Source organism: Struthio camelus, chromosome 2 (genome assembly GCF_040807025.1).
Source record: "Struthio camelus isolate bStrCam1 chromosome 2, bStrCam1.hap1, whole genome shotgun sequence".
Classification (NCBI taxonomy): domain Eukaryota; kingdom Metazoa; phylum Chordata; class Aves; order Struthioniformes; family Struthionidae; genus Struthio; species Struthio camelus.
This window is the reverse complement of record NC_090943.1, coordinates 77,158,232-77,185,916: the sequence shown is the minus strand read 5'-3', so window position 1 is coordinate 77,185,916 and position 27,685 is coordinate 77,158,232. Positions and strand designations below refer to the sequence as shown.

General features: G+C 40.8%; 1 protein-coding gene across 13 annotated transcripts in view; it reads left to right on the top strand.

Moving 5' to 3' along the window:
- The window catches only part of INVS (inversin), a 119,199-nt gene extending 91,997 nt beyond the window's left edge, over positions 1-27,202 (top strand). For 10 of the 13 annotated variants that reach the window (XM_068936343.1, XM_068936340.1, XM_068936338.1 and 7 more), the window contains 5 exons: positions 8,786-9,087; positions 13,023-13,836; positions 22,724-22,956; positions 24,036-24,116; positions 26,969-27,202. In XM_068936343.1, coding sequence (XP_068792444.1) covers positions 8,786-9,087; positions 13,023-13,836; positions 22,724-22,956; positions 24,036-24,116; positions 26,969-27,084 — 1,546 coding nt within the window. In that variant the 3' untranslated portion in view covers positions 27,085-27,202. The remainder of the gene's footprint in view (positions 1-8,785; positions 9,088-13,022; positions 13,837-22,723; positions 22,957-24,035; positions 24,117-26,968) is intronic. The other 3 variants (XM_068936342.1, XM_068936337.1, XM_068936341.1) reach the window with 1 other exon arrangement.
- Positions 27,203-27,685: the final 483 nt, after the last annotated feature.

Sequence of the window (27,685 nt, the reverse complement as noted above, 5' to 3'; positions counted from 1 at the left end):
ATTTTGTATGATGATAAAAAGGTTGAAAAACACTTATTGCTCTAAGGGAATGAAAATAATTATTGACCTAGCTAGTCTGTGATACCAGCTTAAAAAGAAATTAATAATTAAATGAAGAAGATAAATGAGATAGAAGAGCACAGTTTGATAAGGCTGAACTAACTTTGTTTTACAGGGGAGGTTTTGCTTTTCTCACAAACTAAACCTTTTGGATTTTATTTGAAAACTCCGTCTTAGCAGTATCATATATTTGCAATTAGATTTTCTGCTCTTGAGTTAAAGAGGTGACCATGAAATCATTATATTAGATTATGCAATTGTAAGATGTGACAGTTCTGATTGAGCTTCTACCCTATTTAATTGATGTAGTGGAAGCAAAGTAGTGAAATTATACAATCAGACAGTACATAAATAATCTTCATCAAAATACTTTTGTTGCTTTTACTTTATCCTTAAGGTTCATATTATGAAAAAAGAACAAATTGGCACTTAGTTTCTCTTGAAGGCTGATTGTGAAATGAAAAACGTAATCTGAAAAGACTGTTACATGATTGTGTAGTATCCCTGGAAAGGTGATGGAGCAGCTCCTCCTGGAGGTCCTCACTAAGCATCTGGAGGACAAGCAGGTGATCAGGAGGAGTCAGCATGGATTCACCAAAGGGAAATCATGCTTGACCAGTCTGGTCGCCTTCTCTGAGGGAATGACTGGCTGAGTCATATATGACTCAGGGAATGACTGGCCTGTCATATTCTGACAGGTAAACTCAGGAAGGGTGGGTTGGATGAGTGGACAGCGAGGGGGATTGAGAACTGGCCGGATGGCAGAGCTCAGAGGGTTGTGGTGATCAGCAGCGCAGAGTCCAGTTGGAGGCCTGTAGCTAGCAGTGTCCTCCAGGGGTCAGTCCTGGGTCCAATCCTGGTCAACTTATTCATCAATGACCTGGAGGAAGGGACAGAGTGCACCCTCAGCAAGTCTGGTGATGATCCAAAACTGGGAGGAGCTGCTGACGCACCAGAAGGCTGTGCTGCCATTCCGAGGGACCTGGACAGGCTGGAGAGCTGGCCGGAGAGGAACCTCGTGAAGTTCAACAAAGGCAAGTGCAGGGTCCTGCCCCTGGGGAGGAATAACCCCATGCAGCAGTACAGGCTGGGGGCTGACCTGCTGGAAAGCAGCTCTGCAGAGAGAAGGACCTGGGTGTCCTGGTGGGCAACAAGTTGATCATGAGCCAGCAGTGTGCCCTTGTGGCCAAGAAGGCCAATGGTATCCTGGGTTGCATGAGGAAGAGCGTTGCCAGCAGGTGGAGGGAGGTGATCCTGCCCCTCTCCTCAGCCCTGGGGAGGCCTCACCTGGAGTACTGTATGCAGTTCTGGGCTTCCCAGTACAAGAGAGACACGGCACTCCTGGAGAGAGTCCAGCAGAGGGCTCTGAAGATGAGGAGGAGACTGGAGCATCCCTCATATGAAGAAAAGCTGAGAGAGCTGGGACTGTTCAGCCTGGAGAAGAGGAGATTGAGAGGGGATCTCATCAATGTGTACAAGTATCTGAAGGGAGGGTGTGAAGAGGATGGGGCCAGGCTCTTCTCAGTGGTGGCCAGCGACATGACAAGAGGCATCAGGCACAAGCTGAAGCACAGGAAGTTCCGTCGGAAGATGAGGAAAAACTTCTTTCCTGTGAGGGTGACAGAGCATTGGAACAGGTTGTCCAGAGAGGTAGTGGAGTCTCCTTTCTTGGAGATATTCTGAAGCTGTTTGGACGAGGTCTAGGGCAACGTGCTCTAGAGGACCCTGCTTGAGCAGGGAGGTTGCAGTGGATGATCTCCAGAGGTGCCTTCCAACCTCAACCTTTTTGTGATTCTGTGATCATTTCTGTAAAGAGAGGCCATATCATGTAACACAGAACATAATTACTGGAATTATGATTTTGTTATTGAGTCCCTGTCATAGGCAAAGTCAGCTGCAATTTGCTATATTTCATATTCATTAATTGTGATGCTCTGCATAACTGACCAGTCTGGCCGCCTTTGGGTTTGAATGCTACTGCTATGCTGATTAATAATTGTTAATGTCCAGGAAGAACCAATGCTCACACCTCTATATCCTAAAGTTGTAATTTGCAGCCCTCCAAATATTTGCATTTTCTGGTGAAGTCAGTAGATGATCCAGTAGATGCATGGAGAAGCTGCCTTTGAAAATATCTGGAATATCTTGTATATGTACCTGAACATCTTATGTATTACGCCTTTCTAATTTCTAATATTCTGCTTCTTGCTCTGTCATTACAACCGACTTTTCCAAATGAGGTAATTTTCTTTGTTATGACAGTAATTTTTAGAAAAACCTGTGAATCTGTGAGACCCCATCTAGAAAATGTAATGAAAAGGGATTGCATCTTGATCATGTTGGGTTTTTTTTTTTATCATTATTTCCCTCTGTGAGTTTCTAATGTACATTCTAAAACTTACTAAGCTGCGGTTGATTTGTTTGAAAACAATAGAAACAAAATCTGTATGCCAAATACCATAAAAACAGAATTAAAATACAATTGGAATGTACAAGCAAATCAAGTTATCACATAACAAATTTTATTTAATGGCAATTTTATGATCTGTCATAAACTGGAGGGGACATTATGTTGTCACCATTCTGCATACCCATCTGTGCATTCTACAGTTAAACTTGGCTAGAGTATTCTTACATACAAACAGCTAATATCCCTACTGATTTTAAAAAAATCTGCCGTCCAGATAAAAGTAGACATTATATGGGAATCCTGAATGAAGTTGGACTCCTAGATTGAAAAAAACAGATTTCAGTGTACGTATTTAAAACTTGCTTTGTAGTATGTTAATTTGAAGAATATCACTTATATAAATCATCCCTAAATCTATGTATTTTGAATTAGTTTTTGAATTTAGTTTCCTCCTAAAGAAAAAGGTAACCATCATCCTGTACCTGTATTATCGTCTGATAGTCATTGTTTTCAACGTCTGCAAAATACTTGTGGACAAAAGTATTCTCCCATGCTGAGCAAACCTATACCAAAGAAATAGTATTTTATAAAATAAAAATTGGTCTAGGCCAACACAACATGCAGCACTATCATGTCATTGAACAAGAAGCAAAAAGGCATATTCAAAGTTAAAACTCCTTTCTGCCAACAAGATTATCTTCAGCCTTTATTAGGGAGCCAGCAGTGTCCTGAAGTCCCTCAAAAGAAATAAGCTGTTAGCTGAGAGGTTTTTTTATTGTTTTCGGGGAAGGATGGGCTTGTATTGCAGGATTTTGGTGGTGATGGGTTTTTTTTTTTTTCTTCTTAGTTCAACAAACACATCCCATGCTATTGAGACATTAGTCTGATGTAACTAACAGAGACATTAGTAACTGATGTAACAGTTACTTGTAAAGTGTGTGGGCTTCTGGGGACCAGCAGTGCATTAAATATTTGAAGGGAACACCACCTCAAGTGTGGAAAAGCCATAAAAGAGAAGAGGTTTTGCTCAGAATGGAAGAGAGAATGAACGGAGAAAAGCCAGCAGGAAGGAGGCTCGCTCTCCACTTGCAGATCTGCAGCTGCTGAATAGGTTCAGTGCTCTTGTAGTGATGAGGGGGTGCCATGTCTGGGGAGGCATCAGAGCCAGCCAAACCTGAACTGTGCATTGGAGCCAAGAGGAAGTAGCACGTGAATACAGTGGAGACTACCTCCTCGGGGGATGGGGTCTCCTGTCTGGCAGCCTGTCTTGCTATTGAGGTATGCTGTTGCTTGACAGGGACTCAGATCTGGCATGTTCTGCCAGGGCTTGTTGGGCCCTTGGACTGTTACTCCCTGCTGTTCATCCACCAGTGATTCTGCCAAAGGAGACCTTGAGTGTATCAAGGGTCTGTCTCTCTGGGAAGGGGGGGGGGGGTTCCAGACTGGTGAGCTCCTTGGTCCTGCTTGTGAAGAGGAAGAGCTTGTGAAGGAGCAGACTGATTCTGCAGGTCCACACCTGGATGCACAGCTGCTGCTAATGACAGGGGTTTGGCTTTGACAACCATGAGACCCTCTGAGAATCAGATTGCTGAGGAAGAGGCAGGATCTACCTGACAAAAGTGGCACAAAAGCATCTTTGCCAACAGGTTGCCCAACCTGGGGAGGAGAGCTTTAACCTAGGAGTCACGGAGGAGGGAGATAGTGACCCACAGTCAAGTGAGGAAGTGGTGGAGTGGGTTGGAAAGCAAAGGATGCCGGATGTTGCGAGAGACCTTGAGAACAATAAAAGAGGGTGGAAGGGGGCCCACCTGAAGCGTATATACAAATGCAGGCAGCCTGGAAATGAGAGGAACTAGAACTCTGCATGCAGTAACAAAATTATGGCATTGTTGGAATACCGGCAGCATGGTGGGTTAGCTCACACGACTGCAATGCTGCTGAAGCTCCTCAGAAAAGACAGGCAGTGAAAACAGTGGGGGGATGGCCCTCTTTGTGAGAGTAGTTCAGATGTTTGGAGCAGTTCTATAGGACGGATGACAGTCTGATTGAGAGCTTGGGGGTTAGGATCAGAGGCAAGGCCAGAAAGGGTGGCAGTGTGGAAGGGGTGCGCCAAACGTTCTGTCTGCATGGACAACCAGATGGGTAAAAAATGAGTTGGATAATGGAGCTCGGAGGATGGGTCATGCAGTGCCTGCATGCCTGTAAGAACAGATTACTTCAGGGGCCTGTCCTGCAACCTGCCCTGCTGAATGTCTTTTTCAGTGACCTGGAGCAGGCAGCAGAGCGCATTCTCATGAAGTTTGCAGGTCACATCAAACTAGGGGCACCAGTAGATAGACTTGAGGGCAGGGCTGCCATCCAGAGGGGGCTTAACAGGCTGGAAGTTTGAATTCAAAGGAACCTTAGGAAATTCAGCAAGGTCAAATGCAATGTCCCGCACCTAGGAATAAAGAACCCCTAGCGATGATGCAGGCTGAGGACTGAGCAGCAGGGAGCAGCTCTGCACAAAAGCACCTGGGGGGCCTGTGGACAGCAAGCTGGATGTCAGCCAGCAGCATTCCCTGGCAGCAAATATGGTGAACAGTGTCCTGGGGTGCATTAACAGGAGCATAGCCAGTTAACAGAGCAAAGTAATTATCCTTCTTTACTGAGTAGAAGGTTGCACTTTATGACTTCTTATGTTCCTTTCCAATCTGAATTATCTTATGATCCTGTGATCTTTTGGAATAGGGATACATTAACTTTAAACATCTGAACAGCCATAAATGGGATAACAGGTGCTTCCCCACCTGGATTGAATGTAACTGGTTATTAACAGGTTAAGTATGGTGGAGAGCCTGGCAGGAGGGAAGCACTACTTTAGGATGATGTTACGATTCGTGGGAGCAGATCGACCACACCAGTTAAAAGGCATGGTAAAAGGCTTTATTAAACACTGAACCGTAAATTGAAACAGGTTGGGTATCGGTAGAGGCTTTCTTACTCTAATAAATGGATTTACAACAATGTAGATAACAATGTAACTTTTGAATATCTATATTAACAATGTCTCATTTACATGTACTGACAGAAACTTTTCACCATGGACATGATACGCACACACCACATAGCTATTTTGACACCATGCTGGGATGACCAAGGGTATAGACAGATAGAAATAGTTGTAGGAAAGCAAGACAGACGCCCAGATAGGCCACATTGGGCAAACGTGCCTTCCTCCCCCTCTCCACCATGGGGCTGCGTAGGCTGCATGAGCAAGGTGTGCCATTCCTCGAGGAACTTACGAATTTGAAGTAGGCAGAGCTCTCGCCTGAGTGGCTGCTAGTCTGGCACCTTCGGCACCTGCGAATTACTAAAAATGCGGCTAATACTAGCATACAGCCTTCATTAAATGTGTTAAAGGGCACCAAATAGCAAGCAGAATTCACACCAGCAAAACTATTTAGAGACAAAAATCAATGCGATGTTTTCAGGTCAGCTTAGCCTGGTAGAATTTTTCCTGGGATGTTTAGACAACTGGCTGATATAATCTTAAAGTGATTATCTTTAAAAACTTTCAGAGTATAGGTGAGACTTGCAGAATTCTTGAAACGAGCAAACAATATCTGCCTTTCCAAAGTGGAAGAGTCTGTAGACCAGTCAGCTCAACTTCAGTTCAAAGACTAGTACTGGAACAAGTAATCAAAGACTTCTAAGTATCTGGAACATAACAAAGCAAGAAGCAATCACTGGCATGAATTTGCTGAAGACAAATTATGTCAAATCAGCCAATTTCCTTCTGTGACAGAATAACAAGTATTGTGGCCATGGAGAAACCATGGTGTTAAGTTTTACCAGAAGTTTTCATACTCACTCATTCTCATTAGCAAAGTAGAGAAGTGTGGCTTGGATTAATCTGTGATGAGATGGGTGGAAAACTGGTAGAACATAAGTAAAGAGCAGTTCTTAATGGCTCCACTTTGATCTGGAAGGATATATTGATTAGGACTTAACATAAATCTGTCCTGAATCTCTTACTATTCAGTATTTTCATTTAAATATAAGAATATTAAATTTTCAAGCTGCACCAAGATGCAGAAAACAACAAGCACATTGAAGAATGAATTAGAAATCAGAATGATGTTAACACGCATGAGAAGTGATTGAGGAAAAAATAGGTGGTTAGGTAAGGACAAATGCACAGCTCTGCATGTTTGACAAGATCGACATAGGAATACTGGATGGAAAATGACTGACTCTTTAGCATTTCTGTTAAGGGCAATCTGTTAAAAGGTTGTAGTAGATCAGAAACTGATCATGTCATGAGTCAGCAGCGTCGTGCCTTTGAAAGCAAACTTCATACTAGACTGTATAGCAGGGAACAGCTATTTGTACAACATGAAATATAACTCCTCTTTGTCCAGATAAAAGTTTCAGCTGTAGAGGATCACACCTGGAGATCTATTTTCAATGATGATCTCTTTTAGTAATTGCTTGCTTTGCCCCCCGCCCCCAAATTTGTGACCGTTAGCTATATATAACGTCTAGTAGGCAGGATGCGTTCAGGCATATGAGTGGGATGTTAACACTAGAGTTTAATAATGTCAAATATAAATAAATTACTCAACTTCGATCATTTTAGCATAAAAACAAAGATGTTTCTTTTAGTTAGTCCAAAGAGTGCAGGCCACTCTGGCTTTGTTGTATATTGCCTGTCTCTTGCACCTTCTTTTCTAATACCCTGAGTGGGGGAGACTGGTAGTAGGCTGCTTGATTCTTGCGAAAAAAAGAAAATGTTCTGTGAATAGTAAGGTCTGATTTATGGATCAGATGGCAGAGTAATGGCAGTGAGATCTATCCTGTACATGAGACAGACACCCCCATGTAGTCTGTTTGTGGAATGCCAGTATTACTTGAAACTAGCCACTTTTTTCTGTGCCAGAGGGAATACTGAACCTCAGATTGCCAAGAGTGTATTTTGTAGATCAATTAGCAGCTTTTTAGGTACCAAGTTCAATCAGCTTCTGCAGAGCATACTTGATGAGATAGTAGTGACAGATAAAGTTAAGGCTTCTCCCTGGCGGAACACACTGAAATGACATGCACTGGCATTGATATGACTCACAGGAACTGAGGATGGCATGCTGCATAACTAACCTGTCATATGCTGTGCTGTGAGCTTATGTGTCAACAGTCTGCAAACGATGTTGCAGCATTGGAAGCAAGTTAAAATATCAGGCGGCTACACAATACGACATTTACCACCTGTCCATTCTAACAGGAAAAGTGTCACTTTGTTTTATACCTGGAGCTTAATTTATCAAAACAAGTTCAATGCTAGGTACGTGGGTAGGTACGTAATGTTTGCTACTTCTTGTTGGGTTTATTCTGCTTGGTAGGAATAAGAATTTAAAAACTAAAATATAATGACAGCTCATTGTATTTCAAAGCTACGTAACTTTCTTCAACGTATGAACCTTTCCTACCCTTGTCCAAAATTCTCTCTTGTTTCTACCTTATTGAATGAATGCATGACTTTTTTTTAATTTTTGAAGGCCAAAATGTCATAACTGTAATGGCAGCAGGCATGCATGAGGTTTCTTAATTCATATGTCATGTTTTCCATACTTATTTGTATAACGTGTAATCAGTTTATGTAAAAAAAAATTAATTATCTGTCAATGATAAAGTTATACTAGCAATAATAAAGTAGCTATTTTAAAGCTAGTTTAGAATTGTTTTTGTTAAGTATTACATAGGAAATATGAAAACTATATTTAGCAGAGATGACATGCCTTTCATCAGGTTTTCTAACCTATTTTCAAATAAATACAATGCATTTCAGTACTACTTATATTATTGCTCATTGCTACTTAAAAACGTAGTAATTAGGATCCTATATCTTGTCTTACTACACCTTTTTGAAGCTTCTCACTGGAACTCTTTTTTTCTCCTATGATTCAAACAATAAAATTTGTCAAAAGAGAGACTCTTTCCCCCCCCCCCCCCTTTTTTATTAAAAAAGCCCTAAAAGTTTCATTGTTTTAAATAAGAAAGTATTTTACAATCAGTTTATTAAACTGCTTCAAAATGAATGGTAACCTGACTTATAAAGATTTGACTTATCATAAAGCTGTAGCTCCAAGTCAGCTGTTATTTTTGATCAAACTAAGGCACTCAAATGCAATATGTGTCCCTTTCTCATGAAAAAGACGCCACAGTCAAGCTTTTATTGTGGCTCTGTCAGGTTTCTAGAGACGAATGTGTTCAAGTCAGATACATGCTCCTAAGATTTTATCTTTAGAGTTATTATTACTATATTGACTTCAATTACAGGAAACGTGAAGAAGAAAGTAAGCGAAAAGAAGCCAAGCTGCAGAAAGGAATGCAGAACTTGGAACAAAATAGGTTTCGAGTACAACAGAATCCTGGAAATCGAGAGAAGACCACCAATATCATGCAGTTACCTAATAAACAAGGTGATGTGCAGAGTAAGAGACCTATCTCCCGCAATGCTTCTCAAACCCAATCAGGGAGAAACAGTGGAGGTTCACCTAAGGCTTGTCACAGCAAAGGGACTCCAAAGGAGAGTTGCCTATCTGCAGAGCCTCAGAGTGAAGGTCATAAAATCAGGCAAGGTTTGTAATCATTTGATTGTCCCACCAATCTATTCAGTGAATGTCTGGGGATGTTTCATCTGTAGGACCTATTCTACTCTTTCCAACATTTATTGTTCTTTCATTATTTAAGCTGTTCATACAGGCTAAAGTTAGATATGGATTCTTTTATTATGTATATTCTGTCAATTTCAGTAGTCAAAAGTACCAGTACATGTAATGTCTGTAAAAACAGGACAGATTGTTGGGAGTTTTCTGTCTGTTAGATGCTCTGTTTGGAGAAGAGAAGCATGAAGATTTTTGACTATCTGGGGGATTTTTGAGTGTTAATGGAGAAATTATAACTCTTCTTTTTCAACAAAGAGGTTAAAATTGTGAAGAGGGATATATCTAGCATACAGAGGACCTGTTCAGGCAGCTTCATTCTCTATGACAGGGTCCTCCTGTGTTTTGTCTTTCGCTGTCTCTTGTTGAGAACCCTCCAGGATACTTTTTGAGAAATGGGACTGTTTGTAGAGATTGTACTATGAAACAGTGTATCTAAGCTCCTTCTGTTAGTTGTTTTTCTTGCCCTGCTCTGCCCTATTACTTTCTCCATCTATAAATGCATCATCAGTTTGTATCAGTTTGCTAATTACTCCGGTATTAGTTTTGTAACATATATGTTTAACTAATGTTTCAATCAGTTCCGCTATGAGCCAATTTATCGGAGCTTGTGGCTCAAATTGTTCAAAACTGGTCGTATTAAAACATCTTTGTTATCATTGGAAGTAAAAATTGGATAAAGAGTTTACTTAAGGGAAATTGGCAAGAACTGTTTCGAGGTATATAAGATGTAAAATTAATGCTAATTCCCTTGGAAATTCTACTAATTGGAAAATTATGTTAATCCAAAAAAAAAAAAGAAAGTCAAGGAGATATTTCTGCTGAATCATTTTGCCCTGATTTCTTCACCTTTTACATGGAAATGTCTTGTTAAACAGAATATTTGACTGTATTATCACAGTAAATGAAGACATACATCTTAGCCAAACCTATACTAGAGATGTTAAAAATACCAGCAGGCTTTATCCGCATATGTATTAATAACTTTATGTTAATTAAAATATATAGATGGCAAAGTAGAATAGTTAAACATTAAGAATAATCAGAAACAGTGGTGGCCAAATGAAGGATGAATAATTGTAGTGATTGCAATGAGAGGAAATTGGTAAGGGGAAAAGGGAAAGGAGAAAGAAAGACGTGGGGAGGATTAGAGTAATGAAAGGGAGAAGGAGGACAAAGAAATTATGAGGGAGGATTGAGCAGCCTTTTCTTTTGCTCACTCCAGTACCCATTCTTTAGCCAAAATCTTCGATTGGTTATACTGGTAGAATCCTCTCTGCATCACACTCAGACTCCCACATTTCTCAGGACAAGCATAATGGTCTTGCACTGAGAAGACACCTAAAGATAAGGTAGGAGGTAGTTACATGGGAAACATGGGGCTACAGGGTCAAACTAATAACAGAAGTCAAGACTGAACTGGCCAAATTTTCTGCAGAGGACTCTAATTTTGATGCTTATGTTTGAGAACCACATTTCTGTTCAGTTGTCTACACTATCCTTCACTGTAGACACAGGAAATTCAAACCAGCAGTAAATGCCAGCAGGACATAGCTTGATCTGTAGAAGCCTTCAGGCTTCCCTGAAGTTGGAATTTTCCTGAAATAGCTATGCCAGAATGATTTTTTCATGTTGATGGTTTTAAAAGGGAAAATTTCCAAATCATATATGTTATTGCCTAGAAATTTTCTCATTTTTAATTTCTCTTTAGAAGAAGAATGTAACTTCTGCAAAGGATAGAGTTTGAATTTTAAATGGATAATTCTAAACTATTGCTTAGAGTCTTTCTTCTCCATGAGTGTTGAGCATAAAGAGAGCAAAACTGTTGGCACAAGATTCTTCTGAAAATACATTATAACATGTCTTCTTCTAAAGTGAGAACAGTTTACTTCCTCTGTAAAAAAAGCTGCTGCTTGTCCAGTCCAAAATGCCAATGTTTGAAATAGAATGTTATGCCATTTTTACACAAGCATTCATTTTTTATCATTGGAATAGTGCCAGGGGAGTTGATGCAGGAAGGGTCAAATCATGAAGTCCTTTAATCAGTTCTCATTAGGTCTTTTAGTCAATCCTTGTTTGACCAAACTTCAGTGAACTTCACTGGAAGTTTTATTTGAATTAAATACAAGTTTAGATCCTGTGGGCAGGCTTGCTCTTTAGAAAAATTTTCAGCAATTGTACCTGGTAACAATGTATGAGAAGCGTATCATTTGGAGACTCTAGACTGATCTTCTGTTTTCTACTCATAAATCCTCTTTCCTATGTTTGTTATCTCATTTGCAGCTGCAGAGTTGCCTTAATTGCAGTAGCAACATGCAAGTTCTTTTTTGTGCCCTGTAGTTGTTACTGCTTCTTTTTTGTATTTATTTCAGCCTCATAAGATGATGTAGAATACTTACAGGTTTTTATTCCCCCCCCCCCCCCCCATTCCCTCAGTTGTTCAGATTTGATATTTTGTAGCATATTACTTTTAACAGCCTAAATATTTTGTGGTTGAAGTAAACAAGCATTCAACAATTCATATTTACAAACCAGCTAGCAGTTTTTGTGGGTTAAGAATAACAGGCCCTTTTAGAAAGGCTGTGTTGTTTTTCCTCACAGCTATAAAAATCAACTTTTGGGGAGATCAAGATACTGTCCTGAGAGTACTAGAAAGTTCATACATTTGCACTGACTGTCAGTCCTGTACTGCTTTTATTGATGGCATTGCTAATTTTGTGTTTGGCCTCATTCAGAGTGGGGTTCCCCTGGTCTAATGAGTGAGGGAAGGAATTTCCTTCTCCCTTCTGAGAGATGAAAATAAGAGGTTAAAATAGCGATATGTTTCTGTCCCAGAACAGATAGGGCTAGTTACCTACATGACAATCTTGTACAGAAACGGCAGCCTCTCAGTCCGTGATAAATCTTTGTCTGAGACATCACTGAGGATAATCAAGAATTTCTTCTGTATAAATCTGCCATATTCAGTTATTCAGGAAAGAGAGTATCCTGTAAATGTAGCATAATGGGTTTTGCTGGCTTTGGATAATCCAGGTAACTTTCTGTGATTCCAATATGTCAGAGAACTTTTTTCTCTTCTTCTTCTTATCTACCCTTTGCATGTTACATTTGGTCCCTCTCTGTCCTATTTTCTCATTCTCCTGTTAGGTTCCTAACAAAATAGAGATTGTACATGGCAGGTGGAGATTTTCAAATTTGCGCTCCAGTGTGGCTTCCAAGTCACATTATCGTCGGAATGCTTAGAAGAAGTTATCACCTATGACTTACTGTCCCCCTGCGCCTGGAAACAGGAAAAAAAAAGTTGTAGCAAGGGAAAAACGTGAAGGACTTCATAGTTTGATTTAGGATGTCAAGGAAAGAACTGAGAAACCAAGTGCTCTGGGCTTCCTGGTATTACATGATCCCTCTGTAAAGAGGTCATTATGCACCAGGATGCAGTGTGGATAGAGCAGAAGTTTAGCAAATAAGCTTGAAGCAATGACAGCCTGTTACACTCTATCAGTGGAGCAAGCAGGCGTGCCAACTGTATCCTTTTGCCATGTGGTAAGCTAGTTTCTTTGGAGAAAATCAGTATATCAAAGTAGGTGAAGGCATAGTTTCTCCATGTTAACCTTTTTTTGATGTCTGACTCAAACTTAGTGTGGGAGAGAGAAGTATTTGTAGAATGGTAAGCAAATGAAGATGTTTGGGTCTGTGCTTAATACTCTTCTCATTCTTCCTGCTCATACATTTTTACATTTAAGTAAATCCTAGTGTGCCTCAAAGGTAACTGGGGGGGGGAGGGGTGGAACTAGAGAAATAGGGCCTGTTTTGCTGGATCAGTGACTAGATGTTTGCTTATGTTTCTCTAGCTAAAGAATTATTGAGAAAACACACCAAAAGTAAGTCAACTTGTGTCCATTTCCGTTGTGGCAAAGAAAATGAGGGAAGAAAAGGTGAACTGAAACATCAAATTGCCTCTGCTACAGAGCTGGATGGAGAAAAGCACAGTGACTACACCTTTGAGGCAAATGATATCTTTGCTCATGGGAACAGAAAGCATACTTCTGCTTCTACAATCACTAGTGTTGGGGAAAAATCAAGAGTACAAGGTCAGTCTTCATCTGGTAACAGGGACCATTGTGAAGGGATTGCTGTGTTCTTGTGCAATGCCAGTTGTACTGATGGAATTGCAAGAAATTTGAGGCAGTGTGAAACTGTTTCAAAAGGCAAAAGACATCATCAGAAATCAAGAAATAAAGAGGTAAATTATGAGAGATGTTCACCAGCTGGCTCTAGTAGACCAGGAAGTGCCAAAATGGTATTTGTAAACACCAGAGATGACAGTGTGCATGCTGCAGAACAAACTAACAATGTGGGAAATAATGAATTAGCAAAAAAGGCCTATCCTTTATTGTCTACTGCGGCAGAATCTACAAGAACTGTGCCAAGAAATCCATCGGCATGTTCTGTTTCTGATGACAGTTTGAACTTGGAAAAAACAGACGAAATTGGGTCCAGGAACACAGATGATCGATTATGTTCTTCTGTCACATGGCAAAGTATGAATATTGAACAAATCCCTTTAGAGATTCGAATGCGGGTAATAGAAAAAGAAAGAAAAAGAAAAGAGCTTTTTCGGAAGAAGAATTATGCTGCTACTGTTATACAGAGGACATGGAGAAGGTAAGACTACTGTTTCGCAGCTAGAGAAGAGAGAGATGCTATTAGATATAAATTGCATTAAATTGTTGGCAATGATGTCCTTCATTTGGTCCTTTTGCTTATAACATTGTTCAACATAAATCAGGAATTTAATAATCTTTCATCAAACAAGTGGAAGCGTGTACCAGTTGCCTAGAATTACGTTCGTAAGTTCATAAAAAGTGCAAGGTAAGTGATGACTTTTAATAATTGGAGAAGTTATTAAATTCTATTTCAAGCATTGATACTTCTTTACAGAAAGCAGATCAAGATATGGATGAGCCTAGATTTCACTGCTATCTTGTTTGTTTGCAGACCTACACACACGTAGGAATTTCCTCATGTTCAGATGGAACTTCCTGGGCTTCAGCTTGTGCCTGATGTCTCTTGTCATGTTGCTGGGCACCACTGAGAAGAGCCTGGCCCCATCCTCTTGACACCCTCCCTTCAGATACTTGTACACATTGATGAGATGGCCTCTCAGTCTTCTCTCCTCCAGGCTGAACAGTCCCAGCTCTCCTCAGCCTTTCTTTAGAGGAGAGATGCTCCAGCCCCCTCATCATCTTCATAGCCCTCCACTGCACTCTCTCCAGGAGTGCCATGTCTCTCTTGTACTGGGAAGCCCAGAACTGCATACAGTACTCCAGGCCTCCCCAGGGCTGAGTAGAGGGGCAGGATCACCTCCCTCCACCTGCTGGCAACGCTCTTCCTCATGCAACCCAGGATACCATTGGCCTTCTTGGCCACAAGGGCACACTGCTGGCTCATGATCAACTTGTTGCCCACCAGGACACCCAGGTCCTTCTCTCTGCAGAGCTGCTTTCCAGCAGGTCAGCCCCCAGCCTGTACTGCTGCATGGGGTTATTCCTCCCCAGGGGCAGGACCCTGCACTTGCCTTTGTTGAACTTCACGAGGTTCCTCTCCGGCCAGCTCTCCAGCCTGTCCAGGTCCCTCGGAATGGCAGCACAGCCTTCTGGTGCGTCAGCAGCTCCTCCCAGTTTTGGATCATCACCAGACTTGCTGAGGGTGCACTCTGTCCCTTCCTCCAGGTCATTGATGAATAAGTTGACCAGGATTGGACCCAGGACTGACCCCTGGAGGACACTGCTAGCTACAGGCCTCCAACTAGACTCTGCGCTGCTGATCACCACAACCCTCTGAGCTCTGCCATCCGGCCAGTTCTCAATCCCCCTCGCTGTCCACTCATCCAACCCACCCTTCCTGAGTTTACCTGTCAGAATATGACAGGCCAGTCATTCCCTGAGTCATATATGACTCAGCCAGTCATTCCCTCAGAGAAGGCGACCAGACTGGTCAAGCATGATTTCCCTTTGGTGAATCCATGCTGACTCCTCCTGATCACCTGCTTGTCCTCCAGATGCTTAGTGAGGACCTCCAGGAGGAGCTGTTCCATCACCTTTCCAGGGCTGGAGGGGAGGCTGACAGGCCTGGAGTTTCCTGGCTCCTCCTTCTCGCCCTTTTTGAAGACTGGAGTGACACTGGCTTTCTTGCAGTCCTCAGGCACCTCTCCTGTTCTCCATGACCTTACGAAGATGATGGAGAGTGGCCTAGCGATAACATCCGCCAGCAGCACTCGTGGCTGCATCCCATCAGGGCCCATGGATTTATGGATGTCAAGTTTGGACAAACGATCTCTAACCTGATCCTCCTCGACCAAGGGAGAGTCTGCCTTTCTCCAGACTTTCTCTCTTGTCTCCAGGCTCCGGGATTCCTGAGGACTGGCCTTAGCAGTAAAGACTGAAGCAAAGAAGGCATTCAGTAACTGTGCCTTCTCCGTAGCCTTCGTCACCAGGGCACCCGCCCCGTTCATCAGCGGGCCCACGTTTTTCTCTAGTCTTCCTTTTGCAATTGATGTATTTGAAGAAGGCCTTCTTGTTGTCCTTGACATCCCTTGCCAGATTGAATTCCAAACGGGCCTCAGCCTTCCTTGTCGCATCCCTGCACACTCTGACAACGTCGCTGTATTCCTCCCAAGTGGCCTGTCCCCTTTGCCACATTCTGTAGAGTTTCTTCTTTTGTTGGAGTTTCGCCAGGAGTCCCTTGCTCATCCGTGCAGGTCTGCTGCCTGCTTTGCTGGACTTCTTCCTCAGAGGGATGCACCGATCGTGAGCCTGGAGGAGGTGATGCTTGAATATTAGCCAGCTCTCCTGGACCCCCCCTTCCTTCTAGAGCCCTCACCCATGAGACTCCTCCGGGTAGGTCCCTGAAGTTAGCTCTCCTGAAGTCCGGGGTTGCGATCCTACTTATTGCCCTGCTTCCTCCTCGCAGGATCCTGACCTCCACCATCTCATGGTCACTGCAGCCAAGGCTGCCCCCAGCCTTCACATGTCCAACCAGACCTTCTTTGTTTCTTAGTACAAGGTCCGGCAGCACACCTCTCCTCGTTGGCTTCTCCACCACCTGTGTCCAAAAGTTATCCTCAATGCTCTGCAGGAACCTCCAGGACCTTTGGTGCCTTGCTGTGTTGTCTTCCCAGCAGATGTCAGGGTGGTTGAAGTCCCCCATGAGAACCAGGGCCTGTGATCGTGAGGCTACTTCCAGCTGTCGGTAGAAGGCCTCATTGACTACCTTCAGGAAGATCCTGATCGGGTGGCCTGTAGTAAACCCCCACCACTGTGTCGCCCCTCTTAGCCTGCCCTTTAATCCTTACCCATAAGCTCTCAACCTGCTCTTCATCCACCCCGAGGCAGAGCTCCGTACATTCTGGTTGCTCCCTCACATAGAGAGCCACTCCACCACCTCGCCTTCCTGGCCTGTCTTTCCTAAAAAGCACGTAGACATCCAGGTCAGCCTTCCAGTCGTGCGAGCTATCCCACCATGTCTCTGCAACTGCAACGAGATCATGGCCCTGCGACCGCACGCAGATCTCTAATTCCTCCTGCTTGTTCCCCATACTGCGTGCGTTGATGTACAGGCATTTCAGAATTTAGAAGTTTTCAGCACAGATTTTTTTAAGCAGACCATTCACCACCGTTTACTGACACACCTTGAAACTGTATTCTGTCTTAACTTTTAACTGGATGACCAAAGCAGAAAATGTTTGGAGGCTTGGATGGAGTTTATTGCCAAAACTTGAAACTAACGTGAGTAACTTTGTACAGCAGGAATGACCCTTGTACAGAAAAGGAAGACAGGAAGGAGTGAGGTCTCCCAATGTTTGCTTTCCACAACATTGTCCTACTTTCCCAAATGCATGAATTTTGACCTTAGAAGTATGATCTTTCCTGGTATTTGTACTTCGTAGTATTTAATTTCTTATCAAACCTGACAGCAAGAGTATGGCAGGGGTAGGTGAAAAATATAAGAAATAATGTAATTCTTATTTCCTCCTTTTTATTGAAATTTTCTTCAGTTTTTATGCGGATGTAGAAAATTATATGTTACTGATTTGTACTAATAACTTGTCTTTCCAGGTGTTTCACTAGTTTAGCAATTTTGTATTTCTATTATACTAGTGTTTTAATATTTCTTAGCATTCAGTTAAAGAAAAATTAACGGAGATGTTCCTTTGAGGGCTCAAATGTCACACCACATGGTATAGTACAGTATAATAGAGATGCAAAATGTGTTCCCCCCCATGCAATTTGAATCAAAGGGGGCAGCTGGCAGAGGTATAAGAGCATACAGACAAAAGTAGCTTCCTTCATAGTAGTCCCTGAACAACCTGCAGAACTCTTGCAACTGCAGAGGAAGGCCCACGTGCCCAGGTACCTGCAGAGTGAATGCTGAACTGCCAGCATTCCCTTGGTTAAGACTAATCCATCCCACTATAAATAGCAAACAGAAGTTCTGGTTCCCCCGTGGAAAATTTCAGAGGGGCTGTTTCTTCCCCTTGCTGTGCTGGCAGCAAAGTGTTAGCAGTCTTCCCAGCATCTGCATCCAACCGGTGATCTTCTCTGCCACAGCAGAGAGCCAAGGGGAGTGCTCTCTTTGTCATCTCATCCAGCCACAAGAGGGTTATTCAGCCACTGTCCCGATTCTAGCTCATGGCACATGGAGGGAGAGAGATCTGTCCAGAAAATTTAGGAAATTTAGTCTAGCTTGGCACTCTTCTAAACAGAGAGGAGTGGAGTACTTGGAGACACCTGCTTGCAGGAAAAGTTGATGTGAGGCTCTGTTTCTTTATCATTTCCCCCTCATCTCCTGTAAACTTTACTGAGTTTTTTTTTTTTTTTTGGATACAACTCCTGAACATTTGTATGATCTCTTTGCTTCTGCAGGGAAGGTTGGGACAGACATTAGCATCTTGCTGTTGCTACTAGAATGCCTTTTCATACCTCTTAAACATCTACACACTGCACATTTCAGTATAATATTTATTTGTATCTCTAATAGCACATCCTCTAGGCCTAATCAAGGAAGGCCATGACCAAGGGTTCAGAGAGCGCAGTTCTGAACTGTTGGTGTACAAGCATGCCATTTTGCAAAGAAAAGATCTTGTGGCCTTAGTATGCATATCTGTGCAAGACAGTAAAGAGGCGTAAGATTGTGAGTGATGTTTCGTGGCTTTGGAGGTCCACTGTGTTACTTGTTTTGCACAGTGGGGAGTCATCCATGTTCCTTGTTGCACAAAACACCAGGTGGCTGAGTATTGCTAGCTTGTTTGTGGAGTTTTTATTTCACACATTACTTTATACAGTTAACTTACGAAGCATGAAGAAGTTTTGCCTTTCTCTGAAACAGCAGAGGCTGGCCGTTCCTAGATAGGTGACATACCAGACCGGATGGCCCGTGGTCCAAGCTGGCAGTTCTTTTGTTCCTAAACCGAAATGTAACCATTTGAACATTCGCGTTGGCTCAGCAAATTCTTCTCTTTGCTCCTTTTACTGATCTTTTACTGTGCTCTTTCACTGATCACTCTAAATAATTTCCCAGTAGGAGATTGGATGTACAGTCCTGTAAAATTCCCTTTATCTCTATTATTTTTGCAGTGTAAAAGTTATATTGGCTTTTGTGAGTACATTCCTATTCCAGTGAAAAGTTAAAATCTTGAAACATGTTTAATTCATTTTGAAGCTCTTTTTTGTGAAAATTTCAACTTTTTGGATCTCCTTTCGCTATTATAACTATTCCTCAAACCCACAGTAAACAGCAAGGCAAAGAAATCACTTATTTTTCCTAACGATCAACATCTGCCATCAGCTCTCTTTGCGCTTTTTACTTAGTTGACACTGAATCCTCAGAAAGGAGTAAGAGCAGAGTATAGCTTTCAGTTGAAGTGTAAAGATGTATAGTGAATGCTTATGCGAATTTCCTCACAAGAATTGAGATGTAATTTAATTCAATTTAATTGAGATTTTCGGGTATGTTGTGCCAACTACCTGTGTAGAAGACTTTGCATTCCATTTGAAGTTTGGGCTGTGTGATACATTTCTTTTTATTCTATTCACCCATTAAAATAGTAGTGTGTGTTATCTCAGCATGAAATGCACAAAGTTCGATGTATAGACTGGTTGCTTGGCAGTAGGTGAAGTTACTGACTTATTCACAACACTATGCAAAATGTGGGAATTAAAGATTGTTTAAATGACATTTGTTTTTTAAAGAATTAATGAAGAAAAATAAATATATTTGTACTCTCTGAAAAAACTCGCAAATATTTTATAGAACAGTCAGGAAGATGATAAATTCTGCAAGATTGCAATAGCCATTAGTTCTGCAGTTCCTGTATTGTCATTGCTTCTGTTAGTGCCAAGTTTATTGTTCCCAGAGCTTTGATGAAGGAGTTCATAAAGTGTGCAGCAATATCATAATGCATTTATTTGAATGAGTATTTTAATGTATAACACAGAAAAGAGCAGTGACGATATCTGAGGTGAGGGCATCGAAGTGGTAAGAAGAGTCATATGCTCCCCTCTTAGCCTCTCTTTCTCAGGCCCATGAGTTCTGCTCCCTTTTTTGCTTGTGGTTCAAACTCAGCGAGAACTTTATTGTCTGGGTGTTTGGAAACCCACATGGCTGATGAGAACTGTGAAACTGGACCAGATTTCCTACTCCTTATTTCAAAGTTATAACCATGGTGGTGGCAATGTTTGTTTTTAAAAAGAAAAGAGTTCTGCCTCTTTCTTTGAAGGAGAGTTTATATGTACCTCAAACAAGAGATGTTGTGGATATTTTGGGATGTGGCTCCCAAGTGAGATGCACCTGCCTGCCAAGAAGTCATAGTGTTTCCAGCTAGCTCCCCCCCGGGCAGCTGTTTATGCTGATTCCCTGCTCTGTATGCTGTTGTTCTGGTGCTGCCTCTGAAATGCCTAACTCTGCCTGTGCACTATATGGCTACTTATAGTTACTAAATAGGTACCTAACATACGGCTGGCTCTGGGTCCCACTCACTCCTGTGTTTGTCTTTTGTTGGGTCCAAGCTTGCACTGGTAAATAGCATGTACCTGTAGACAGTAATGGAGGAATTACACATTAATGAAACATGTGGAAGCATATGCTTGAGTTCTGGCATGTCTCTAAACAAGGATTAAATACATTTGTCTCACTCTGAAAATTTTTTAGTGATAATCTACTCTATCATTGAAAGCTATTGTGAGCTATAACCTGCTAAGCCCCTCTACCACTCTGTATTGCCATCACTGTGGTACTGGTCTCCTTAAGTATATTAAACTTCCCTGTCTCAGAAAAATGTTCCAATTCCCACAGTCCACAAACTTTACAAATATAGTCCTGAAAAGTGTATTTTAAGGTGTGTGACTTGCCAAAGGTTAATTGCTTATCCTGCTCACTGAGGCTTACAGTGCCCATGTCTGGCTTGCTCTCTTGTCTGGGGCACGGAGGCCTGTACCGGTCTCTGGGGCCTGCAGTGAGCTGACAAAAGCAGGGGATAAGCTGGTTGCTGTTCCTGTTGGTCTCCGGCTGGCATCAAGCGTCTTCAGTCCATTACTGCTATGAGTGTACCTTACTAGCAGTAAGTATCTTTAAAATCAGAGTCTCTGTACCAAAGAATCTGAAAGTACCATTTGCTAGCTCTGCCGCTTCCTCTTCTGCACATACACTGCATGTTTATTTTATGTGCAGTAGTTTTGTCGACTGAGCATTGGATATTTTGTTGAGGTGGCATACTAGATTCACAGAGATCAAACTCCCACTTTTCCTTTCCCACTAGAATCTGACTGACAGTTACAGGCGGATCTTAATGCAGAAATGTGCACACAGTCTAAAAATAACTGCTTACATCGTCTCTGTTTCAGAGGATCACAGTTGTTTTCTTGTTGCAAAAAAACTACTAAAATTCTCTACAAACACCAAATCACAACTGGGTGAAAAGGTGAAATTAAGTCTAACAAACAGAATAGCTTAGTATTCTTTTCTGTTCAACTATTAACAGTCCCTCTCCCCCCCCCCTTTTTTTCCCTGTATGAGCATTAACATGCCCCCTTCTTAGCAAAAGTTACGTTAGCAAGTCCAGTAGTTATCTGCCCCTTCACGTTCTCTTCCTCTCATTCCTCATTTAAAAGTTCTAAGTGACTTGTTATTTAACAAAATTGGATCATTTTGTTCTGTCTCCTAAAATGTTCCTGTTCTAAATTTATACAGTGCTTCACATCTTGTAGGCCCCTATAAGCATGTGTTACGGTCGCTCCCCACATTTGTTACCTACATTAATGAACTGTATGACAGTATATGCCTGAATGCTGATGCTCCACTAAATTAAGATTAAATACATTTGTTTCAAAAAGCAAATTTCACAGAGGTAAAATTTATTGAAATTTTAAAATCATTGGCACTTTAATTGAGCATGTCCGTGTGTGTGTGTGTGTGTGTGTGTGTGTGTGTGTGTGTGTGTGTGTGTGTGTGTGTGTGTGTGTGTGTGTGTGTGTGTCCTATATATGGGTGTTCTATAATGCTTTTATGTACTCATTTTCTGTATGTGACAGCTGTTTTGTTTGAATTATCTTATATATTTGCTTATCATATATATTTAAATAATTTGTCCCTGGTTGTGTTGTCTTTTGTTTTAACTGACAGCTTGTTGCAGATGGACCAGCAGAACAAAATCACCTCATTCTCCCTCCTTTCTTACTCCCTTTACTGAGACATCCAGTGGAAGCCTTTATGAATGCCAGAGGGGACTGGTGATCAGTGTGTTTTGGCCTGTTACCAAACATTTGTAATTAATATTTTACAAGTGTTACTTAATGTTTCTGTGTGACAGGTTTGTATTGGGAAGATTCAGAATTAATTAGTAGGCCAGTTAATTGATTTGTGAGTGTGAAATGCCAATATTTTATGAAATACGAATATCTGATTCAAGAAAAAAAAATGCAACTCTTTGGCTGGTTCCATTAGTCACTGAAGTGGGAAGGTCACGTAGCCTACAGTTGTCACTGGGAACAGAACTGTGAATGCCCGCAAGACCATAGCAGCAGTGGCAAGGCTGGCAGACAGGGAGCAATTGAAGGGAAGGGGAAATAGCAAAAACCAAGAGACTGCTGCAAGCAAGGTTGGGGAGAATCTTCAGAGAGTGCGTAGAAAGCTGCTCAGGTTTATCATACATATAATCATAAATATTACCTCAAAATACAGTTTTTTGTCTCTTCTAGATTTTCTGTATATTATAAAGCATCAGGTAGGCTGATGTTGCAGTTTTGTAACTTTTGATACTGGTAATGCCAAATCTGCAGTAACTGTGTGAAATTAACAAACAGATGCATCTAGAATTGAACCCAGGTCTTACTTTGTCTTCTGAGCAAACATTTCTCATCCAAATGACTTAGCACATCAGTGGGAGTTCTGTTTTCCCAGTTACTCATGTAATCCGCCATGTGAACTGATGCATGGCAAACACTGAAGTTAAAACAGGTCACATAAAACAAGTGCTCTTCTCTTTTCTGCTCTCTAGTTACCAGCTAAGACGGGAGTTGTTTCAGCTTCTTAGAGCTAAGCGGCAGTGCAAAGAAGATGAAGACAAATGGAGACAAGAGACAGCTGCCGTCTTCATTCAGGTTGCTTGGAAGAAACAGCTGAACCATAGCCCTCTGAAATCAGATTCTTCATGCAAAAATCTAAAATCTATAAATAAAACCAGTTCAGCCTTAAAAACAAGCAAGCAGTCCATCCTTAAGCAGATATATGGTAATTCTGTCTTCACTATATTTTAGTTTTAGGAATTACACTTTTATTTTTATAACTAATGCTATTCTCTCTATTTTGGATTCTTCTAGTGGTATCTTACCTAATTGTAAACTATTTGTTAATTGTTAAAGATTTAAGCTATTTATAAAAATTAGTCAGAATCCTAGTTCAGGGGTTCTGGGTATTTTTTTTTTTTCCTTTATCAGGTTGAAAAAAATTACCTCTGTGGCTTACAGTGGTTGCTTCTAAAGTTGTATGAATCACTTCATATCATTATTCCAGCACAGGGCCTAAGCAACCAAATAAATCTGTTGCCAGAGCTGCTCACATCATACATAACTATAGGAGGAGACTAGAGCAGTTAAACTGGGTATAGCTAGCTATATCTGTGCATAGTGGTTATCATCTGGATTGTAGTTTAACTTCTTAAGCATTGTTTACAACTTTTTGTTCTTTTGATTTTTTTTTTTTTAAATAATTTTAAGAGTATGTTCTTGTTCAGTTTTTAACACCTTTCTTGTTTGAAGACAGCTGTTCTTTATTGGAAGATGTTTTCATTTTTAAAAAAGATTATTATTATCTTTTTATGATAGTATTGCCCTGCTTTGCATAATGCCAGAACATGCACTGTACAAAGGAATGCATCTTGGAGAAATAATAGAGGAAAAACATTTTTTAAACCTGAGTTCCATTGCAGTGTAGATTACTGATCGAGTAGGGATGTGCTAGCTATATGTATTTTAACAGGTGGTAAGTCATTTCTATCATGGATCTATAGTTTAGCTAGTCAAAAAAGATTAAAAAAAAAAAATCAAAGCTGAGCATCATTTAATGTACCTTCTTTTATATAGCAACTGCAAGATGTAGTCAAAGCGTATGTAGAGTTCTGTTAGAGTTGTAACAATTTCCTGTCATACAGAACGTCTCATGAGTCTCCTCACCATAAATGTAACCTTACATGAAAATATTTTTGACGTTAAGATAAAACTGCAGCCAAGTTAAATACTTTATAACTATCTATAACCACCTCTTCATATGATAAATTAAAAAAAAAAATCTGTCCATACTGTTTATTAAAGGACGTTCTCAGGAAGGCAAAGTGTATCAGCCAGCAAGACCTCCCTCTAAGCTTAAACCTTCTGATGTGCATCTGGCCTCAGGTAAGACAAACACACCTTAAAATAATTATATTCCTATAATTGTTAATGTTTATATACATGAGTTTAGCTTCATCTTAAGGAAGAAAAAAGTCCTGTTCAAGTGCTGGGCTCTTGCATCAAAACGTGTAACTACTGCCAGTCTGGTGTGCTTAAATGGTCTTTCTTTCATTACTTTTGCACTTGTTCAAGTGGTGCATTTTTAGCTTCATATTGCCTTGTATGAAAACCTACTTTCATTGAACTGCTACTAGGAAAGTTGCTTAGAGAGGCTTCTACTTTGGTTTATCAATCAGCCCATATATTTACCAACCCTATGGAAATACAGGTGACAGTGTTTTCTCATTTTTTTCCCAATATGGATACTGAGAATTTACACACCTCAGTTAGTTAGTTAGAAACATACAGTTGAATTCATGTGCAAAAAAATAAAAATTCAAAGTTACTATCCAGACAGATGATAATTTATCCCCAAGATAGGTTTTTTTTCTTAATTAGACAATTCATGTTCATACGCTGCTAATCTCTGCCCTTTCTTCTTGCCTCAAAAATGACATATTGGTGCTCCTGTCTTGTGCATAGAACCTCAACTGTTTCATAAAATTGTACTTGGAATAAGTGTTCAGACTCTAAAGAAAGCATGCATTTATATCAGAGGCCATGGAGTCATTACCAGCTCTTCCCTGGGAAAGCCTGAGTTCTGTTTGTAACTGAAATCTTATGTATAAAATTGGTATGAGGACAGTAATGTCTTCAATAACGTAAACGCAAAGCAGTGGAAACTTGGCAGGATCATCGCTTATTACTTGTTTAGTATATATCCTTTCTGAGAATTTTTCAAGTGTCTTATGCACTTACTCAGTGATTGGTGGCCTTGGTAATGTTAGCCTTCCACCACATGAAGCACTAGGACACTGTTGATCACTTGAACGTCGTGGTCATATCATACACGGTTCAAAGTCATGCCACAGATGATAGTAAGAAAGCAAATACTTCAAGGAGCTGGTAAGGATAATTTGCAAAGGAAAATAAAATACACTTTTTTCCCCTATTAGTTTACAAAACGCTGACGTCAAAAAGAAATCCACCAGTAGACCTATCTTTGAATTCATACTAGAATTGTAGGTTACTTTGTGTCTCACTAAGAGACAGGCTTTTTTTTCCCCCCCCCTCCCCCCCCCTCCACTATTTGAAAAAACTCTCTTTATGCTTTTTCACTAGGAGGCATCAGCAGCCAGGTGTTTCATTGCCACCTCTTCATTGCACTCATGAAACTAAATTTTAAAACATCTCTAGCACATGCTGCTGCTTTTCGTTTAATTTTTCAGGACAACAGATCTCCCTGTCTCCTGAAATAAAAGGCTTTCTTTTGAGGTTTGAGTGGCCTTTTCTTTCATAAGTAAGTTGGTGACGAATAGGCTAGCGATAGGAACTTTGCCCAGTTCCTTTAGAACAGTGCCTACTTTCATTCACCTAATAGGAACTCAGGGAACTTTAGCCCTGACTTAAAGACAATAACATGCTTTTCATCTGCCTGCTTTTGTGCATGACAACATTACGTTAGCTGGAAAAGTTCAGAGCTGTCAGTGGCTAATGCCAGCTACTGTATTTCTGACGTAGGTGCCTGGAGTAGGTCAGACTGGACTGTTCAGTTTGAGTCTTCTCTTACCGAAGGTACATCTGGGAAGGTGAAGACTGACTGTCAATCAGCCCTAGTTTTAATGCTCTTATAGCTCATGGAGGAAGTAAGCAGTGACAAATCTGTAACAGGAAACTGACACCAAACATTTAACTTATTGGCATAAGCAGACCAACCACTTTGGTGTGGGGACACGCAGCAGGTATTGAAATGTACAAAGCTGTTAAAATAAGTAAGGGGCAAGGGGGAGAAGGGATGATTGCTAGGCAGAAAAAGTGTAGTGTATGCAGACACTGGGTAGACATTTAAAAAAATTTATTCCTGAGGACAGGTGTAGGCAAATTGTGCCTCTACCCCTCCAAAACCAATTGAAAACCACTTGCAACCCTAAACTTGTTGCTTTTTTTTTTTTTTTTTAAATAGACATCTTTTGGCAGTTCAGTAAATGACAGGGAGCTTTGTTGTAATACTGTACTTAAGGAGGCTCTCTGCAGCAGGCCAGCAGACAGACGAGGCCATTTTTTTGTTCCACTTTGGACATCAAAGTGCATTTACAGTTGCAGAGGAGGGGATTTTGGAATTTTTGGCGTTAGAAACAGGTCTTGGAGATGAAAAGCTGGCTTCTTTTTCATGGGATAGTCAGCTTTGAACTAAATATGGCCAAGCTGACCTTGGCTTAAACGTTTGCATCCAATCTCAACACAACTGGTTATAATAGACTACAGTAAATAAAAACCAGATTCAGAACTATGAAGAGGATCTGCTGATAATCATTTTTTGCTTTGTAGTAATTCAGAGAATATTTGCTTTAGCCATGGACACAAACTTCCCACACATTCTAGAAAGGACCAAGTACCTAACGTTAGAAGATAGAAATATTGCTAAACAAAGTCCCTTGTCGCTCTTCAGCAAACTCAGCTAACAGCATTGTTTGTGACTGAGGTGTCAGCCTGAAAATCTTCAATCATTTGTGAGAGTAAATCTTAAGTTAAGTTCCATTATAGGTTCTCAAAGCTACACCTGCAGTAGTGTTTTAAGCTGTACTGAGTGCAAGAACAATAACTAACTACAGATAATTAACAGTGAGATGTCATGAAAGAGGCAGGTTCTTTTCATGGTAGCTTCATTGCTTATGAAATCTAGAACCCAGTGTGGATTAAAACTTTTCTTCCTTCAAACCAGTGTAATTCACCAAAACCATTCTGTTCTTTTGCAGTAAACAACCTACAGTATGTTAATTTGCTGGAGAACATGGGAAAATCAAAGCAGTTTTCATATAACATGAGACCAACCACTGCTGCAAAATCAAAAAATACAAGACTCGAGCATTAAGCAAAACGGAATGGTTAGAACTTAAAGAACACTTTCCTGTACAACTGGTATTTTTTGTAATGTAAGAACCTATTAAACTATAACAGGTATTTTCAATTTTGTATTTACCTCAGCATTACATGCCAAGCAGACTTCCAGGGGAGTTGGACTCATTTTATTTTGTGTACAAATGAGTTTTTAAATGCAACAGTTCATTTATGTACTGACAGGATGAAATCTGAATTGCATTTGGAAACAGAAAATTAAGTGCTAAGACTGGCATTACAATAAGGTTGCAGTGGCTCAACTTTCCAAAAGTTTCCCATTCACAAAAGTAGGTATTTTGAATGTGTTCGTTAAATGTACTTTCAAAGGAGAGGAGAATTGCACTAAGGATGCAACAGTTCTGAAAGGCTGCAGTTAGATTTGACTCCAAATGTATTTCGAAACCTAAACAGAAAAGGAAGAACAGCCTTCATGTGCCAATTTTGTACCAAAGAAACAAGTTATGTCTTGGCCTGCTATGGATTTAGAGGAATAAATATAAATGTTGATGGGGAAATATCAATCTATCTATATCCACACACACACACATATATATATATATATATATATCTCTCAC